Source organism: Thalassophryne amazonica, chromosome 17, assembly GCF_902500255.1.
Source record: "Thalassophryne amazonica chromosome 17, fThaAma1.1, whole genome shotgun sequence".
Lineage (NCBI taxonomy): Eukaryota > Metazoa > Chordata > Actinopteri > Batrachoidiformes > Batrachoididae > Thalassophryne > Thalassophryne amazonica.
Genome location: NC_047119.1, coordinates 14,244,851 through 14,265,000, shown reverse-complemented (window position 1 = coordinate 14,265,000; position 20,150 = coordinate 14,244,851). Strand labels below are relative to the sequence as shown.

At 39.8% G+C, this 20,150-nt stretch overlaps 1 protein-coding gene across 2 annotated transcripts in view; it reads right to left on the bottom strand.

The window, feature by feature from the left end:
• Nucleotides 1–10,308, bottom strand: part of ptcd2 (pentatricopeptide repeat domain 2) — a 41,526-nt gene extending 31,218 nt beyond the window's left edge. For both annotated transcript variants that reach the window (XM_034192790.1, XM_034192791.1), the window contains exon 1: nucleotides 10,202–10,308. In XM_034192790.1, the coding sequence (XP_034048681.1) occupies nucleotides 10,202–10,289 (88 nt within the window). In that variant the 5' untranslated portion in view covers nucleotides 10,290–10,308. The remainder of the gene's footprint in view (nucleotides 1–10,201) is intronic.
• Between the last annotated feature and the right edge of the window lie 9,842 nt (nucleotides 10,309–20,150).

Sequence of the window (20,150 nt, the reverse complement as noted above, 5' to 3'; positions counted from 1 at the left end):
AGTCGAGTGCTGTGTTTTTCTTTTTTTTATTGCAATGCACAAATGAGGATGTTTTGTCAGTAAACAACCCAAGAGTATAGTTGATGTAATGGGACTCTTTCGAGTCCCAGAGGAGGGACTGTAGAAGAATTTTTAGGTCCATATTTGAACTGTGATGAACTATCAAGTGTCCTGATCCGAACTGTATGTCCTCTGGTTGAACTAGCAGGTGTTCAACCCAAAAAAAGGGCTCTATTAGTCATTTAGTCTGTCAGGGGCTTTCCAAGGCCTTTTAGGTGCTTTCCCGCAGGCCGCGTGCAGGGGCCTCAGGCCAGCTGCACGTGTGGCTGAGGCCACGTGCGGAGGGGGCCTCAGGCCAGCTGCACCTGTGGCTGAAGGTCTTTTAAAAAAAATCAGTTGTAAATCCTTCATGTTTTAATGGGAGCATTTGTCACATTGAAATAATGGCCTAACACTTGCTTAGGGTTCACTAGAGGACGCTTCCAATAGAAAACCATGTCTTGGGAATGAAATAAATAAAAAAGTCGAAGGAGGAGCGATGCCCGCGGGTCTCCAATAAATAGACGAGCGCGGTTGTCATATTCAGTCTCTCTAGAGGACTCAGTTTGTCTAAGCTTTGTGTCGAAGGCTTAAATAAACTTAAAAACTCTGTGCATTTTATCTTGCTTAAGGCTGAATTATTCTAAAGTGTTGTGTCATTTTCTAGCATATCACTTGCAATTAGTTTGTGTTATCTAAAAGACGACATCCTGAGAAGACTAAAGACGAGCCGCGACAAACCTTTGTAAACATCAACATTTGTTTTCACTGTTTACAACCAAATATGAAGTATATGAACTGTGCAACCTCCCACTACAATATATATATATATATATATATATATATATATATATAAATTAATTAATTGTAAACAACATTGTTTTGACTGATAAATTCTAACCAAATGTGAAGTAGCTGAACTGTGCAACCTCACATTCCAAAAATTTAAAATAAACAATTATAAACATCAACATTAACATTTTGACTGATGATAATAATAACAAAATGGGAGGTAGTATAATTAAACATGTTAACAGCATTGATAATGCATGCTTGTTTGTCTTCAAGCATTCTTTGCTAAGAATATGAGCCTGTCTACAACTGCAGGTTTGAGACATGCTTGGTGACAGGTGACAATGTCTCCACCCGCACTAAAAGGCCTCTCCGAGGGCACACTAGTTGCTGGGATGGCCAAGTATTTTCTTGCAAGGCGATTCAGTCTAGCAAAGTTGGGCATGTGGTTTTTCCACCACAGCTGTGGGTCGGTGTCATGGTCCACCTCAGGACTCAATAGGATGGAGTTGAGCTCTGCTTCGATTTTGTCCTTTAGGGACTGTTGGGACAGTGGTGCAGTTGCTGCATTTTTGAAAAAGGCAGCTAGTTTTCTTCTTAGGTGGGGACTGTTTTTTCTTCACAGACCTTTTGCACACCTGCTTCATCTGAGCAGAGAGTTCAGTGACCAACCTTTTCTCAATAAAGTCCAACTTTCCTGGGTCAATGTAGGTGGTACGGAACTGTGGGTCATTAGAGAAGCCATGTCCAAGAGTTCATCATTTTCAGTGTTGCTGTATTTCTCTTCAAGGTAGTGCATGATGTTTCTTTTTATTGTAGCAGTGAGCTCCACATCTTCCTCCTCTGGCTGAAGAAGACTTGTTTTAAACAGATGCAGCACAGGTTTGGTGTATGAAACACTGACATAAGATTCCCCGGACAGGGTGTCAGTGAAGTCCTGGAGTGGCTTTACTGCTCTATTTACACTTGCAGATCTTGCCATGTGGGAACAAGATGGCGAGTTTTTTTTATCTGCACTCAGAACACGAGCTATAGCCTTCTCTTGTTCCAGAAATCACTGTATCATTTTTTGGAGAGAACCCCATCTTGTGGGTGACTGTTACCAGCTGATGAAGCGGAAGACCCAACTCTGCCTGAACTTCTGCCATGTCCCTTCTTTTTTTTCAAGTGTAAGAAAATGAAGAAATTGCCTTTTTGCACACGCCAATGGCACGGTCAATCTGTTCATCTTTTACACCATTCACTGTAATTAAAAGAAAAAATATATATAAGTCAAGCACATGCAATTTTTTTTCACAAGCAAGCACTCCTCACACACAGCATGAGTGTAAAGTATCTTTAAGCTTTAACATGCACACAGACTAAACGTTGGATTATTAGTTCATACAAACTTACCAATAGCATTGTGCAGGCGATATCCAAAGCACTTCAGATTGGGCCATTCATTGTCTTTCATAGCTCCGATTACATTGGTGCCACTATCTGTAGTCATACAGGTGAGTCGGTCCTCTGAAAGGCCCCAGGAGTTGAGGGCATCCTTTAATTCCTGGGCAATCAAAACGCCCGTATGATCCTCTGGGAAATATGACGTTTGAAGACAGATGCTTTGCAGATTACAGTTGTCGATGTAATGTACCATGAGACACGTACGGCTGCATTGTTTGGCTCGACCATAAGTCAGTGGTGGCAGCGTAAAAGTCCAGTCCGTTCAACTCGTCTGTAACTTTCTGGCGTGTAGTATTGTATAGCAGGGGAAGTGCAACGTCAGAAAAATACTTGCGGCTAGGGACGGCATACCGAGGGTCCAGAACTTTTAGCAAGTCTTTAAAGCCCCTCTTCTTGACAGAATAAACAGGCAGCATATCCTTGGCAATGTATAAAGTAATAGCCTCCGTAATCCTTTTCCACCTTGCTCCACTCTTCATATATGGTACACAGTTTGAAAACGTTTGTGTAATAGTTGGTTGCTTTGCAGACTTTGCGCTAATGCTAACGCTACTACTAGCAGCACGGCCTTCATAGCGCTGGAGGCAACACTTCTCCCACTCTGTAAAATGTCTCTGCTTCAAATGTTGGAAGAGAATTGTCGTACAGCTACCTGTGACAGCAACCACTTTAAGGTACAATTTGCAGCGAGGCGTTTTCTGCTCCGTATCAGACAGCAAGTATCCATATCAATTCCAAACTACTGAATTAGATGTATTTTTCTTGGGCTGGAGCTGCTTATTTGCTTCTTCCATGCTGTGTGGCGCTGCCTCTGTGTGTTTGTGTCCTGCACGTGAGGGGGACCGGCTCTGCTGCTGCCTGACCAGCAGTCACTACAGAAGTGCAGAGGAAAGCGACCGGTGGCCAATGCAAATATAATGTTGTACAGAAAAAAATCTAATAAAATTGATTTTCTAAAATCAAAATCGATTTGAACTCAAAACTCGATTTTTATTTAAAATCGATTTTTTTGCCCAGCCCTAAATGTGAGCACTAATTACATTACAGTATGGTGCATATCAGGGCTAGATCTGTGTATATATATATATATATGACACGCACAGAGGGTAAAGTAAGTAAATATATTTCTAAAAATGCAATTGATATGAAATTTTCACCAGAACCCAAGTAATCTACACATACAGGGACGTCAAACCATAGATATCCTTAAATTATGTTTAATCTTGTGAAATGGCACAGGAAAAAAGTATTGAACACATGAAGAAAGGAAGGTGCAAAATGACATGGAAAGTCAAAAAACCAACTGAAATCTATCAGTAATAATTAGAAAGCAATCCTACCCCATGTCAGTGCAAATTAATATCAGCTGGTTCAGTCCCAACTGATGTCCCATAAAAAGGCGTATCATTACCAAGGTGTCACACAAGAAACATCACATGATAGGTACAAGCAAAGAGCTCTCTCAAGATCTTTGCAACCTTAACATACTTACAGAGGGATTTCTAAATTTTTGAATGTTCCATTGAGCACTGTTGGGGCCATAATCAGGAAGTGCAAAGAACATAATTTCACCATAAACCAGCCATGACCAGGTGCTCCTCACAATAATAATAGCAACCTTTATTTAACCAAATAAAAAGCTCATTGAGATCAAAACCTCTTTTACAAGGGTGACCTGGCCAAGAAAGGTAGCAGCACATGTCACAATAGACAGGTTAACATCATGGGAACTTTAATAACAATAAAATACAAGCAATATACACAAGAAAACAATCAGCTTGGTCATTTTAACGATGTATAGGATAAAACAAATTAGAATTTAGAAACACAGGCACCCAAAGGCATTCAAAGAATTCAACCCAGACAGTTTCAATTCAGATTGGAAGATATTCCAATCAGAGGGCGCAGAAAGACTCCTAAAAGACAAGATTTCTGACAGAGGAGTGGAAAGAATCATCAGAAGAGTTGTCCAAGAGCTAAGGACCACTTGTGGAGCACTTCAGAAAGACCAAGAATTAGCAGGTACAATTGTTTCAGAGAAAACTGTAAGTAATGCAGTCAATCACTATGCAAGAATCCATTGCTAAAGAAAAAGCATGTTGAAGCTCATTTAAAGTTTGCTGCACAACATTTAGACAAGCCTGTGGAATACTGGGTGAATAGTCTGGTCAGATGAGACCAAACTTAAACTCTTTGGGGGCACTTTCACACCAAAGGTTGCCTTTTTCTAGTTGAAGGTTCCAAGGGCCATAGAAGGCACAGGAGTCAACAGATCTTGCTCTTTTTCGCACTGAATAGGCATGAGGGTAGGATGAACCTGCATGCCAAAAATCGTTTTCATAGCATCAGTATTTCCGAAAAATTGCTAAATTTTAACGTCTTTTTCACAGAATTTGGAGTCCCAAAATAAATTTCAAAATGTTGCATTCAGTGTCAAATGGTTTCTGTTTTAGAAATGGTAGTGCAGATGTTTCCTTGATATGTGTAGTCATCCTGGCAATACCCGTTTCAAATTTCATGGAAATCGGTCAATTCGTTCAGTTTTTATACCAATTTAACTGAATTGTGTCGTTTCGTGTTAAACAAAATTATTGAATGTCCTCTCCTGAACATGCTTCAGTAACTTATGGTATATAGCACATTATTATTTAGAAAACATAGTTAAGAATGGCTTTAGTAACCATTTAAAGATTCATAACCAATTAAAACCTTTTACACACTGGCATGACATTTTTCGCTGTATCACAAATCTTGACATAGAATCCGTGTTAAAAACCTGTCCTCTCCTGAACAATGGATAACATTGAGAATACAGCTCAGTTTGTGACAACAGCAATTTTTCTGGAATGTTTGGGACCTAACTAAATCAGTCCTACTAGACACTGTCTCATTCAAAGGCATAGTTGAGAGATATTCACTTTAATGTTGTTAAAGTAAATGTCCTCTCCTGAACAGAGTGTCTAATACCATTGATTTAGACATCTCACATAAGAATAGGACACAACTAATTGACTGGAAAAGTCAATTATGACAAGTGCCCTGTTTAAAAATTATAAATAGCCTGACTTCAAGGTCAAGGGTTAACTGAGTGCAATTGAAGAGATAAACAACACAACAGGCAGACAGGTCAAATTTGATACATTGTATCATTTTTCAGTGGCAGCTGATTTGATTGGATTAGAAAAAGGGGAACATGTCCAGTTCACAATTTCAGCAAACCTTTGCACCCAGGCTATCATTAGCCTAGAGCTGGTGCTGCTGCAAGGTTGGGTAGGCCAGTGTTCAGGAGGGGACATCAATTTTTAACAGTCCAAGAATATGTCATTTTAAGGTAAGTTCTATTCATTATTTACACATTTTCATCAAATGTATTGTTTAGGCAGGTGATTTAAGGTCATATCACCTTGTGTGTGTTGTTACCCTTCAAATGAAACAAGGTGAATAATCCTGTGTAATCCACCCATACTGTACAACATCCCCTAGGCCTAGATTTCTGCATTGCAGGTCATGGCTTTGACATGTTTGAGCCTATTTATTCTGAAGGAGTGGTGCAATGGTAAAATCTGCATTTATTTTGTCCTATTGATAGAGAATTTTTTTTTAAGATTCTGAACATTTGATTTTCAGGCCTTTTCGTCACGGACTCCTCGGGACAGCACATTCCAAATGAACGACATTCAAATCTCATGAACACTGACATTATTACCAGCACAATATGAATGAAAACAGTAAAATAACAGTGAAATTCCCCTGGTGTCTGCGCAGAAGACCAGCAGATGAGCAAATCCCTGAGGAAACGACAGGTGCCAGGACAACTGATTACATGCATAGACTTAAAGTGAACAATCCTGTGAAATATCAGCAACTGCTGGACAAAGATCTAGAGAGAAAATCGAAACAATACGTTCCAATTAAAGATTTGACAGCGGTTGAGAAACGTGATCAGCGAGATAAATGGGCCGAAAATAAGAGACAACAAAGAGCTAAGAAAAAAGACAACCTGACACTGAAGAAGAGGCACCCCCCAAAAAAACGATTCAAATACTTAAGTATGGAAGAAAAGAAGGCATATTTCAAGAAAAAGATGTCGGAATCACGCAGCAAAGAATCAAGCCAGAAAAAAATCTGCAAAGAAAAAGAAGTGCAACGAAAGGCAACATCATGATGCTCCAACCACACCACCTGTAGAAGGACAGAGTCATTGGCATGTTAAAATGAGTGTTACATAAGATTAAGAGCAAGTTTGTTTGGTTACTTGTGTTAAAGAAAATCAGATTTTCTTGTTTGGTGAACAAAGGTTTTGAGTAGTGTGTGAATATGCAACCATTTGTAGGTAACTTAGCAAGCCACTTTTTACCTATTGATTAGTTAAAAGGTATTTAGGACAATAAAACAACTTGATTTGTGGGTGAGTTATGTCAAATCATTTGAATCTAATATACCTTGGTCATTCTTACCAATGGATTGTTGAGACGATGCTGTGTTAAACAAAATGTCCTCTCCTGAACTAATGTTCTTATACCCAAAAACTCACTCCACTGTAATTTCTCTGAGTGATTGGACTATTTTTACTTGCTCTCCTTTTAAATCAATAAGTAAAGCTGTGGCTCCAGATCATTGGGGTGTGAATTATAATTCTTTCTCAATTAAATTTGTCATGTAATGTGATATAAAGAATTGTTCAGCCTTTTTTTATTATTACAGTTCATGCAACCGTGAAAAAGTGTTTTATTTTTCAAACAGAAGACATCATTCAGATTTGTTGCTCAGATGTAATCATGTTAATTACATGATTGCAGTCATTTGTTGGAAGCAAAGTGATGTTAAACATGCTGTCCTCTCCTGAACAGAAAACCAAATTATGTGATACAATTTGATCTAAGCCGTGACAAAAAAGTAGAGGCAACTGGAAGCTGAAACTTTCTGGTGACCTAGCATTTTGGTGCATCTTCCTGAAAAAGGCATTTTAGCAGTGAACTTGGGCCTATTTCTCATTTGCACTCAGTTGAAGTGTGAGGTGACCCTTAAAATATTCCTCCAGATACAAAATTTTCAAAAATATATCATCCAGTGTCTGATAATTTGGTCTCTTTGTGTTCCATAAACAGGTCCCTGATTAATTGGTGCATTGTATGGGACCCAAGCCATTTATAGGGTGAACTATGACTACTAATGTGAATTTTTCACAAAATGTCAATTTTACCTTCCTGCAATGTTAGAACTAATTAATTTTGTACTTCCAAGTGACTTCCAGCCTTGATACTTGGCACAAATGTTTCCCAATATACACTCTGTGAAATAACGACAAGACTTTGCATTATATTAAAGTTCATTTTTCAGTGCTTTTGGGACTTTTAAGGCAACCTTTGGTGTGAAAGTGCCCTTGGATGGCATAATACACAACATAAATGACACTACACATCACCCCAAAAACACCACACCAGCAGTGAAGTTTAGAGGTGGCAACATCATGGTGTGGGGCTGTTTTTCAGCATACGGAACTGGAAAACTTCATATAATTGAAGGAAGGATGAATGCAAAAAAAAAAAAAGAAGTACATTCTTGATTTTAAAATGAATAAATAAATAAATAATCTGCTGCAAACTACCAGGATGATGAGGATGAAATGAGGGTGGAAATTTCAGGAAGACAGTAATCCCAAACACACAGCCATTTGTTTTGGTTTGCATGTATGTATAACTTGGGTTGTTACCAACATCTGGTGAAAGTTTCATGTCAATAGCACCTTTACAAATGCATTGAGAAAAATAGAAAAATGGTATGTTCAACACTTGTTTTACCTGCATTTCTGGAAGTCCAAAAGAGTACTTCCAGAAATGCTTCCAACAATGGCAGAACCCCTCTCTCTCTCTCTCTCTCTCTCTCTCTCTCTATATATATATATATACACACACACACACACACACACACACACACACACACACACACACACACACACACACACACACACACACACACACACACACACACACACACACACAAAACCCCTGGTAAAAAGTATGGACTCACCGGCCTCGGAGGATGTTCATTCAGTTGTTTAATTTTGTAGAAAAAAAGCAGATCACAGACATGACACAAAACTAAAGTCATTTCAAATGGCAACTTTCTGGCTTTAAGAAACACTATAAGAAATCAAGAAAAAAAAACTGTGGCAGTCAGTAACGGTTACTTTTTTAGACCAAGCAGAGGGAAAAAAATATGGAATCACTCAATTCTGAGGAAAAAATTATGGAATCCTGAAAAACAAAAGAACACTCCAACACATCACTAGTACTTTGTTGCACCACCTCTGGCTTTTATAACAGCTTGCAGTCTCTGAGGCGTGGACTTAATGAGTGCCAAACAGTACTCTTCATCAATCTGGCTCCAACTTTATCTGATTGCTGTTGCCAGATCAGCTTTGCAGACTGGAGCCTTGTCATGGACCATTTTCTTCAACTTCCACCAAAGATTTTCAATTGGATTAAGATCCGGACTATTTGCAGGCCATGACATTGACCCTATGTGTCTTTTTGCAAGGAATGTTTTCAGTTTTTGCTCTATGGCAAGATGCTTTATCATCTTGAAAAATGATTTCATCATCCCCAAACATCCTTTCAATTGATGGGATAAGAAAAGTGTCCAAAATATCAACGTAAACTTGTGCATTTATTGATGATGTAATGACAGCCATCTCCCCAGTGCCTTTACCTGACATGCAGCCCCATATCATTAATGACAGTGGAAATTTACATGTTCTCTTCAGGCAGTCATCTTCATAAATCTTATTGGAACTGCACCAAACAAAGGTTCCAGCATCATCACCTTGCCCAATGCAGATTCGAGATTCATCACTGAATATGACTTTCATCCAGTCATCCACAGTCCACGATTGCTTTTCCTTAGCCCATTGTAACCTTGTTTTTTCCATTTAGGTGTTAATGATGGCTTTCGTTTAGCTTTTCTGTATGTAAATCCAATTTCCTTCAGGCGGTTTCTTACAGTTCGGTCACAGACGTTGACTCCAGTTTCCTCCCATTCGTTCCTCATTTGTTTTGTTGTGCATTTTCGATTTTTGAGACATATTGCTTTAAGTTTTCTGTCTTGACGCTTTGACGTCTTCCTTGGTCTACCAGTATGTTTGCCTTTAACAACCTTCCCATGTTATTTGTATTTGGTCCAGAGTTTAGACACAGCTGACTGTGAACAACCAACATCTTTTGCAACATTGCGTGATGATTTACCCTCTTTTAAGAGTTTGATAATCCTCTCCTTTGTTTCAGTTGACATCTCTTGTGTTGGAGCCATGATTCATGTCAGTCCACTTGGTGCAACAGCTCTCCAAGGTGTGATCACTCCTTTTTAGATGCAGACTAATGAGCAGATCTGATTTGATGCAGGTGTTAGTTTTGGGGATGAAAATTTACAGGGTGATTCCATAATTTATTCCTCAGAATTGAGTGATTCCATATTTTTTTCCCTCTGCTTGGTCTAAAAAAGTAACCGTGACTGACTGCCACAATTTTTTTTCCTGATTTCTTATAGTGTTTCTTAAAGCCAGAAAGTTGCCATTTGAAATGACTTTAGTTTTGTGTCATGTCTGTGATCTGCTTTTTTTTCTACAAAATTAAACAACTGAATGAACATCCTCTGAGGCCGGTGATTCCATAATTTTTGCCAGGGGTTGTATATATAAAACATTTTATTTATATTTATTGGCTGCCTTGTTTCCTACGTTGACTTGTGTTAAGTGAATCTTTAGCAGTACAAATAGTAAGATTTTATTGGCATTCTCCCAAGAAACAATTTATAGCCACGTTCTGTAGCATTTTTCTCCACATGCGGATAATTTAAGTAACACTGTTAGTTAAACCCGACTTCGATACTGCATCACACGGAAAACAGGTTAACATATATATTTTACCTCCTGTGCGACTTTCAATCCAGTTTTTCGCTTGTTTGTGTTCATGAAGTAATGAACGACAACATCGAACCAACCTTCGCAGCGCCATTCTGTCCGCAAGCTATACCATCACCGCCAACACAAAGGGGAGTGGAGACATTATTACCGAACACATAACACATACTTTTTTGCTCCACTCCCACCCCCCATATAGACTGAGCTGAAAGTTTGTTATTTCTATTATTCTGGGGAAAACAGGCCAACGACATCTTTATTTTTCGAGGTACTACTTTTTAAAAAGCTGTTTGGAAATGGTATATTCCACTATGAATCAACTCTAGAGCGGACATCGTGCTCCTTTCCGTGATATGTTTTTGCCTGCCATCTTGGGAGAGGGATTTTGACGTTTTTATGACCCACTGTTTGTCCAGCGCCATCAAAATGTTACATCACATTACATTACATTTAACTGAAGTTTTAAGCGACTTACAAGTAAAGAATTACAATCAAATTATAGTTCCAGGGGCAATTTGTATATATGGCTGGAAAGCCATAAATTACTTCTGCCATTTGCTCATGCTGTTAAAATATGCTGATAGTTTCAATTTTTTTCTTATCAGTTTTTGTCTCTCATCATTTCTGCAGGACAGTGTAGTAAATATGAGGCATAGCAAAGGATGCTTCCTGCATAAGTATTTGGTCATCCACAAACAAGCAAGATTTTTGGCTCTCACAGACCTGTAACGTCTTCTTTAAGAAGTTCTTCTGTCCTCCACCTGTTACCTGTATTAATGGCATCTGTTGGAACTCATCTGTATAAAAGACACCTATCCATAGCCTCAAACAGTGACACTCCAAACTCAACCATGGCCAAGACCAAAGAGCTGTCGAAGGACACCAGGAAGAAAATTGTAGATAGTCAAGCAGGTTGGTGTGAATAAATCAATTGTGGGAGCAATTGTAAGAAAATGGAAGACATACAAGACCATTGATAATCTCCCTCAATCTGGGGCTCCACGCAAGATCTCATCCCGTGGGGTCAAAATGATCATGAAAATGGTGAACAAAAATCCCAGAACTACACGAAGGGACCTGATGAATGACCTGCAGAGAGCTGGGACCAAAGTAACAAAGGCTGCACACTATGCAGAGAGGGACTCAAATCCTGCAGTGCCAGGCGTGTCCCCCTGCTTAAGCCAGTACATGTCCAGGCCCGTCTGAAGTTTGCCAGAGAGCATATGCATGATCCAGAAGAGGACTTGGAGAATAGCATGTGGTCAAATGAAACCAAAATAGAACTTTTTAGTAAAAACTTAGTCATGTTTGGAGGAAGATGAATGCTGAGTTGCATCCCAAGAACATCATACCTACTGTAAAGCATGGGGGTGGAAACATCATGTTTGGGGCTGTTTTTCTGCAAAGGGGACAGGACGACTGATCCGTGTTAAGGGAAGAATGAACGTGGCCATGTATCATGAGATTTTAAGCCAAAACCTCCTTCCATTAGTGAGAGCACTGAAGATGCAACGTGGCTGGGTCTTCCAGCATGACAATGATCCCAAACACACTGTTCAGGCAACGAAGGAGTGGCTCCGTAAAAAGCATTTCAAGGTCCTGGAGTGGCAGAGCCAGTCTGCAGACCTCAGCCCCATAGAAAATTTGTTGAGGGAGTTAAAAGTCCATGATGCCCAGCAACAGCCCCAAAACATCATTGTTCTAGAGGAGATCTGCAAGGAGGAATGGGCCAAAGTACCAGCTACAGTGTGTGCAAACCTGGTGAAGACTTACAGGAAACATTTGACCTCTGTGATTGCCAACAAAGATTATGTTACAAAGTACTGAGTTGAACTTTTGTTATTGACCAAATACTTATTTTCCACCATAATTTACAAATAAATTCTTTAAAAATCCTACAATGTGATTTCCTGGGTTTTCTTTTTCATTTTGTCTCTCATAATTGAAGTGTACCTATGATGAAAATTACAAACCTTTCTCATCTTTCTAAGTCAGAGAATGTGCACAATCAGGGACTGACTAAATAGTTTTTTTTACCCCACTGTATATGAGCTACTGCTGAGACTACACACTGAAATATAGGTAGAAATGCTTTAAGCAGTTAGAAATTATTACATCAAATTATGCAGATGAATATTACATCCTTTGTTGATGCAGCAGTCTGCTTTGTGCAAGCCTCATCCTGTCAGATCTTAAAAGCTAAGAAGAGTGGGTCCTGGTTAACACTTGAATGGGAGACTGCTTAAGAAGACCAAGTCTGTTTCTCTGTCTAAAACTTGAGTTGCATCAGGATGGGAATCTGGCTTCAAACATTTCAAATCCCAATGTGGGTCTGCGCTGGATCCACTGTTGTGACCCTGAACAAATGGGAACAACAAAGGGACAAACACCAGCTATTGCATCCTTTGTTTGTCAGTAAAATAAATACATAAAACCTAGACTCGTGTAATATATCATTGTGATTAAGTGAGGAATCTTGGGGTGATCTTCAATCCCATGCTGTCCTTTGACCTACACATTACAAGAATCACTAAGATTACTTTCTTCCATCTTCATAACATAGCAAAAGTTCATTCCATCTTGTCAGTGGCTGATGCAGAGATTCTGAGCCATGCTTTTGTCTCTTCTAGACTGGACTATTGCAGCATCCTATTCTCTGGCTTACCACAGTCCAGTGTTGCAGACCGAACGGTGCATCCCTAAAAATCGGCCCGCCTTTTGCATCTGAGCATGCGTCATTTCGGATCTGTAAACCATCAGATGATAAAGGTAAAACCTCAAATCATTCTAAAGTCAGTTTTAAGCAGAAACGCGGCTGTTTTAAGCAGAAACTCGACAAAATTCCGTGACGCCATGAAATGACTGGCACGCAGTGAACACATCGGCTAGCACCTCGTTTAGCCGCGGCATTCTGATCGCTTCCGCCGTCTTTTATGATGAAATAATGCTGAATTTATGTGGAAATGATTGTTGTACAAAAGCTTCAGATATCTGTCGCTAAGATAGATGATGACTGGAGTGCAGTTTGAAGCAGAAACGAGGTGTTAATCCATGAACCGCGTCATCAGGGGGGACCAATTTTTGGGGGGACTGTTCAGTTGGCGACACCGGCATTTGAGGTCACCAACAGGTTCAAAATGCTGTTGCTGGAATGTTGACTAGAGGCAGAAAGCTTGACCACATTACTCTGTTTCTGGCCTCTCTTCACTGGCTTCCTGTCCCTGTGAAGGTTTGATTTTAAGGTTTTGTTACTAACTTACAAAAGCATTCAGTGACTAGTGCCTCCCTACCTAACTGACTGAATTAAACCACATGTACCAGCCCGTGCTCTGTGTTCTCAGGTTGCAGGATTACTAGTGTCCCTAAGATTAAAAAGAACTCAGCAGGCCACAGAGCCTTCTCTTGTCATGCACCTGTTCTGTGGAACAATCTGCCTGTGGAGTTAATACAGTCGGATTCTCTGGAGTCATTCAAGTAAAAGACATCTGTCCTCCCTGTCATATGGTTGGCATACCTGTGTAGAATCAAATTATGCTTCCTCTCCTTTTACATTGTGTTATGAACAATGGAACAAGTCTCAGCCTCACTCTATCTAAATTCTGGGTCTGTTAGTGAAGCATAGTGTTTCTCTGTTGATTTACTGCTGGTGAACTAATGTGCTGTGATTACTGGCTGACTGATTCTTTCTCTCCCTCTGAAGTGTCACTGCTGGAGGCGTGGACCTCGGACTGGGAAGGCTGATGCTGCATGCTGAAGAATTGGTCAAGAATAGACTTTTTTCCTGCTGATGACATCTGCAAAATCCAACAGGAATCAAGAACTTGAGACTCTGTGGGCTCGGCTCTGAGATATAATTTACACCATTACTTACTGATTTGTGTTTTCTGCATTCTGTTGGCATTGTCATGTGACGTTTTTTGTAACTGGCCGAAGCAGTGGGTCCCCTCTCAGAGTCTGGTCTGCTTGAGGTTGTTTCCTCAAAAACACCAGAGGGACTTTTTCCTTACCGCTGTCACCTATGTGCTTGCTCAGGGGGGTTGGTATGGTTAGACTTTACCATTGTGAATTGCCTTGAGAGGCAGCTTTGTAGTGATTTGGTGCTATATAAATACATTGAATTGAATTAAGTTGAATAAAATGCTATTCTAATTTTGAATGCTATACAGCAACTCTGTAGAGCAGGTAGATCAGTATATCAGTATATCAGCTCACATATGAGCTGGCCTGCCCATATGTAGACCTGGGTTTAAATCTTGCTTGTGCTACCCATCTGTGTCCTTGGATAAGACACTTAATCTCCATTGTCTTTGTCCATCCAGCAGGGCTTTGGTAGGGAAGTAACCTTTGTTGGACTGGCATCCAGGGGGAGTTGTAGACTCTCATCTGCTTCACGCTACGGAATCTGGAGATAAGCACCAACAGGCCTAAGGCTGCGTTCACACATACGCGGGACGCATTACGAATGTCATATTTGTGTCATTCTTGGCACATTCTTGACATTCTTAACGTGACTTAACGCATATGAATAGGTTTAATAGTGCATGTTGGTGCGTGATATTTGTGGAGCATGTTTTTCGCTGTCAAAAATCTTTCACAAATGTCATGCACCACCCTTATTTCACCTCATGTCGTGAAGGTCACGCTGTCATGGTCTATTAGCGGTGGTCCTTAATAGAGCATGACGGCGTTCTTCTCTGATGTGCGCACAATTAAACCCTGCTGCACCGCATTCAGTTTCATTGCTGCAGTATGCTGAAGAAGCACAGTGACGCCAAGTCTGCTAAAGGTCTCATTTCAATTCTCATCAGTGCGCTCCTGCAGGTGTTCCACCTGCTGCTGCTGTGCCTGATGTTTAGGAAAACGCGCGAGATGAGAGCCGTGTGGAGCCACACATCTGGGTCTCTCCATCTCCTCCTCCTCTCTGCGCCACTCCATGGCACAGAGCCCAACTAAGCATGCAAACACAAAGTTCTTCTGCTGTGGATTAATCTAAATTTTGAGGAGCAAACTGGAGCGATCTGAATTGTTCAGCAGCTGATGGTAGGATGAATATGGGTGTGTGGAGACAATTTGCCTCATTCACAACGTGACAGAATGTAACAATGTGTAACAGGGTGCAACAGTGGGGAACATTATTCTTGACCGTGCATAATGGTTCCTGATAATTCGCCAACAACACGTGCCATTAATCGTGATGCATGATAACAGGTTGCAGCAGTTCCTGAGGACACCTGACGCCTCTGCCCGGAATCATCACCTTTGTGATCAGTGGCCAAGAATGTGTACTTCGTGGCATTCTTGACTTGTCGTTGTTATGTGTAAACGCAGCATAAGGGTGTAAGTAGGAAAGTAACTATTTGTTGCGTGTGTTCCAGTTCGAGATCTGCACACAGTCTGATCATATTGTGCAAAATTTTCTTATTTTAAAAATTAATTTTACAATTAAATATAGCTTTAAGATAAACATATACGAAGTCCTGCAATTCTGCTTCTGTCAATGTACAAATTCTCCTGCTATCAGCAAAATTTTGGCCTGAAACAGCTTACATGCATTTTTGAGGACAGTGTTAAACGTATCTGTTTTTTGAGACACGTGTATCAAAACATGTTCATTGTGACCCTTCAGCAAGCACATTAACAAAAACACTGCAGAAGCAATATATTTTTATCTTCACAGATAATTTGTGCTCTGAAGTTTATACACATTACATTTATTGCCATAAAATGCTCAATCAATTCTGCCCAAATCTTTAATGCTGAACATTTCCATGTCAGACATGCGAAGTATTAACATCAAAAGTATTAAGTTAATAATCATTTTCACACCTGATATTTTCTGGAAAATTTTGAGATTACAGTGCAGCACTGATGACACTTTTTAATCAAATTATTTTCACTAATCCAGAAGTCATTTGGAGAAGTCACTGTGAGCTGGACTGTGTCCATGGCCATCATCACCGTTTCTCCTGAAGTGCCTCAGCGGATGGAAATGTTGTTTCATCCTGAGAAAATAGGGCTGGGATGGGGAGGTGCCCCACTGTAGCCATGGCAACAAGATCTTAACCCATCCAGCTGAGATCCCCACTTCAGCCAATCAGATACAAGACCTTGGATAATTTATGGCATCCTGCATGGTGCACGTTTCCCTGTGGGTTTCTCTCTCTGTGTGCACGTGCACATTTTCCTGCTTTTATAAGATACATAAATAAATCTATGTAGTTTCCATAGCTACAGGTTGAGTACTTCTGATCGACTTGTACATATAACAGGACAGAGCTGTTTTAGCACTCAGACTTTGATTTCTTTTAAAAAACAGTTTTTGCTTTTAGTCAGCTGCTCGTCTTTGATTTATCCCTGTGTGCACTTCTCTTTAGTTTTGGAAAATGCCTGAGGTGGTCCATCATGATTAATAAATGTCTCTGCTGCAGTTATTTGGCGCAGAAATAGCAGCCTGTGCTGATCGCTGTGAGACTTTACCACATAGAATAAAAGTCACACTACATGGAATTCAAAGCAATTTAGTTTATTTAAACCTTAACCCCAATCAAGCACAATGACATCAGGAAAAACACCTTCAGACATTTTTTGATTATAGGAAGAAACCTCAAGCAGACCAGACTCAGTGGAGGGACCATCTGCTTTGGCCATACTATTAATAACAAATAAAACGAGAATTGTCACTTGTAATAATGCAATCATATACATATAGAATCCACTATTCTCAAGGACTACTGGACTCTACAATGGCTCATGAGATAATGGTTGAACCGCAAAACAGGAAGAACAGGGACGTCACATACTGCAGTGCAGCGTTCTTAAATATTTAGCAAATGATCTGAAATTTCCTGTCATATTCATTTGAAGCACTTGTGGTTTGACTCTGTTACTGTTGATAATTACTTTGACAACTGTGAATGTTTAAGTGACATTATTTTCCTATTTGCTTAGAACATGTCCAGAGTGGTTAGCTTAGCCAGTTAGCATTAGCCTGCAGTAGCCTTAACCATTATTTGGTTGAGAGTTACATGTTACACTAAGGTTGGTCTTAGCTGCATGATGTTGGCAGACAGGGTGGCTCTGTTAGAGCTTGGAGCAGCTTATTTCAGTGGTGTCAGATGTGTCAGGTAGCTATTGCACTCCATATCATTAGTGTAGCATGACCAACATATGATGGTTTCACACTGTGGTCAGGCAGAAGAATGCAAACAATCCAAGAATCTGGTTGTGTTGCCCACCAGCCTACAGTTTTCTTTACCAACTACAGACCTTTTTATTATTTTTGTCCCTGTGAGCCCTTTAGATAGCCCTGTTGGTTTACAGGCCCGTTAACCGGCTGAAATGCTTAAGTGAAAGGGTATTCCATTACTTGCAAAATTAGGCTGGCATCATCAGCTGAAGGTCCAGAGCATCCAACATAGCTTCTCATGTAAGGGTGCTGGCATCATACAAGGTCAGACACAAGGTCAGATAGCAATGATATTAGGATGCAACAGTCTGAGGTCATGAAGACAGACAGTCAGGACTTGTGACTTCGCCAGAAAGATGCGTCTGCATCACCTAAAAATTCTCTCTGATCCCCTCCCCTCCGGGGGAAATGTTCAGGTCTACAGTTACATCCCTAAACAGGTGGCTGGCACAGTTTTCTAGAGAACAGAGATTTACTTTTGTGGATAACTGACCCTCTTTCTGAGGTTTATGTGGTTTGCTGATCCCAGATGGCCTTCACTCTACTAGGGTAGGCACTACCATCTTATCTTGAAACATAAATAGGGATTTAAAGGTAGGATGACATCAGGAAACTACATGAGGCCTCGGAGCATTTGATAAGAGAGCCTGCCAGGCCCACTCTTAATGTAGGTGTGGAATCCACTATATTAGTGGGGGAATTAAAGCAGGACAAGCACTATGGTGATAAGAGTATAGACTGTGTGAAAGAGAGGGAAATTTTTCATAATGAGACCATATCCTGTACCCATTAGCTTAGTAACACATAAGTTCACCTTATAAAAATATAGCGGCCATCAACATGGAATAGTTACATAAGTAGTCAAATTGAACAAACTGATTATTCAACACATCAACAAATCTCAATATCTGTAGGGGTCTTTAGACTTCTGTAAACCTCAAATTGTATGATTCACATTGAGACAAAATCAATCCCTAGTTCAAATGTATCATCTATCAAATCCAGTAAGTGTCTTCAGCTATGCATTATTAATATTAAGCCACTGTCCTCTAAATCCTTGCTGATAAATGATCTAATTTTGGAACATCTTTTAGATATGCCAGCTTTTTCTTTCCAGGCTGCATCTGAGCTCAGAGGTATTATGACTCTAGAAGTGGTTTTTGGCACCCATATGTCTGTCTCTGTGCAAACCGAAGTAGAAACGGTACACCACAGCCTAAGCAAGATAGAAGCCAAAGATTTGCCTGAAATTTCAGGATGGTGCACAGTGTAGCACTGACATCTGCCATTTTGCTGGTCTGCTGATATTCAGGTAAACAAAAAGACAACAGCACAAAAACTTGCTTCTGACAAGAGATTTTATTGTGGTTGTTTCTGAGTGCTTTGCTTTTAAGTGGTGAGTTTTCTTACATGTGTGTTGCCATAGTTTTGCCATACGGTTCGAGGAATATTGCACACAAACATCAGAAAGCACTAAGGAATACTTTCGCTCAAAACTAATCACTATTGATTATATGTGAGTTTGGGGAAAGGGCAGAAACGATGCAAGTTCACAAGACGAATATACCACACAGCTGCAGACAGACATTAATAACAATCTCACAGGAGAAAGGTGAGGAGAAAAGGTGAAGAAGAAGAAGAAGAAAGGAAAAAAGGTGAATTCAAGAGACACGTCAGTTCTGTTTGTTTTGTCGTTGCTTGAAAGTGTGATCACGGTATTAATTTGAGGCTGGTTTACAGTGATATCATGAACATCTGATGCCTTAAAAGCAATAAGCGAGTTCAATGAGTTGACCAAAGTACCAAAGTCTGTAAGTAAGTAATTAAGTCACAGATTTGTTAACGATTTCTTGAGAAGGTGGACTGTCACAGCTGATCTGTGGACCTCTGTAGCTACTGCTGTTAGTTTGGTGTGTGTCACATTTTAAATGCATCTAGTTTTGTTCATCATACTTTCATTTAAAACACGCAAGTCACTCATTCTCTCCTCTGTGCGCGGCAGCACCGAAGGACTTTACCTGAAGCCGTTTCCTTTCCATATGGCTATCAAGCCAACCTCTACTCATCCACACTGAGAGGTGGTACACACGTCATGGCACATCCTTCAAAAATCATAATATGTCCCATATATTGCATCATATTACCTACAGTATATAGCCCTGTTGTTCTTCAAATGTAAGTCTGAACAAAATCCCTTAAAAAAAAAAAAAAAAAAAAAAAAGAAAGAAAGAAAAAAAACCTCTCTAATTTATCACATAACTCGTGCATAACTTTTGGCCACGAAGCTATTTATAATTATAGTACAGTGCTTTAGAAAAACAAGACATTTTAAGATTTATGAAAATATCCTGCTTTGCCAGCTTTAAAATGGGAAAAGGCTCATGTTCCCATATCTCAATAGTTATATAAAAACTGGCTGGAGAAATACGATTTGATTTTCCCATTTTGAAGTTGTAATCTAGAAATAAAACATACACAATCTAAAATGAAGCTAAATACTTTTTAAAAACATGGCGGAAGATTTTCTAGCTCTGACAAAGGCATTCTCAATCATCCTATTGTACAATGACATAAAAGAATAGTAACAGGAAAATAATGTTTTCTTAAGGAAACAGAAAAAAGAGCAGACCTGCAGCATAAGTATCATGCAGTGGGAGTCATTTCAGTGCTCATCAATGCTGAATCCCTTCAAGTAATATTGAACGGCTATTGAACAGTCTGTTTTGTGGTTGACCTCCAGTGTGTTAAGTTACTTGCTGACTATTTGTT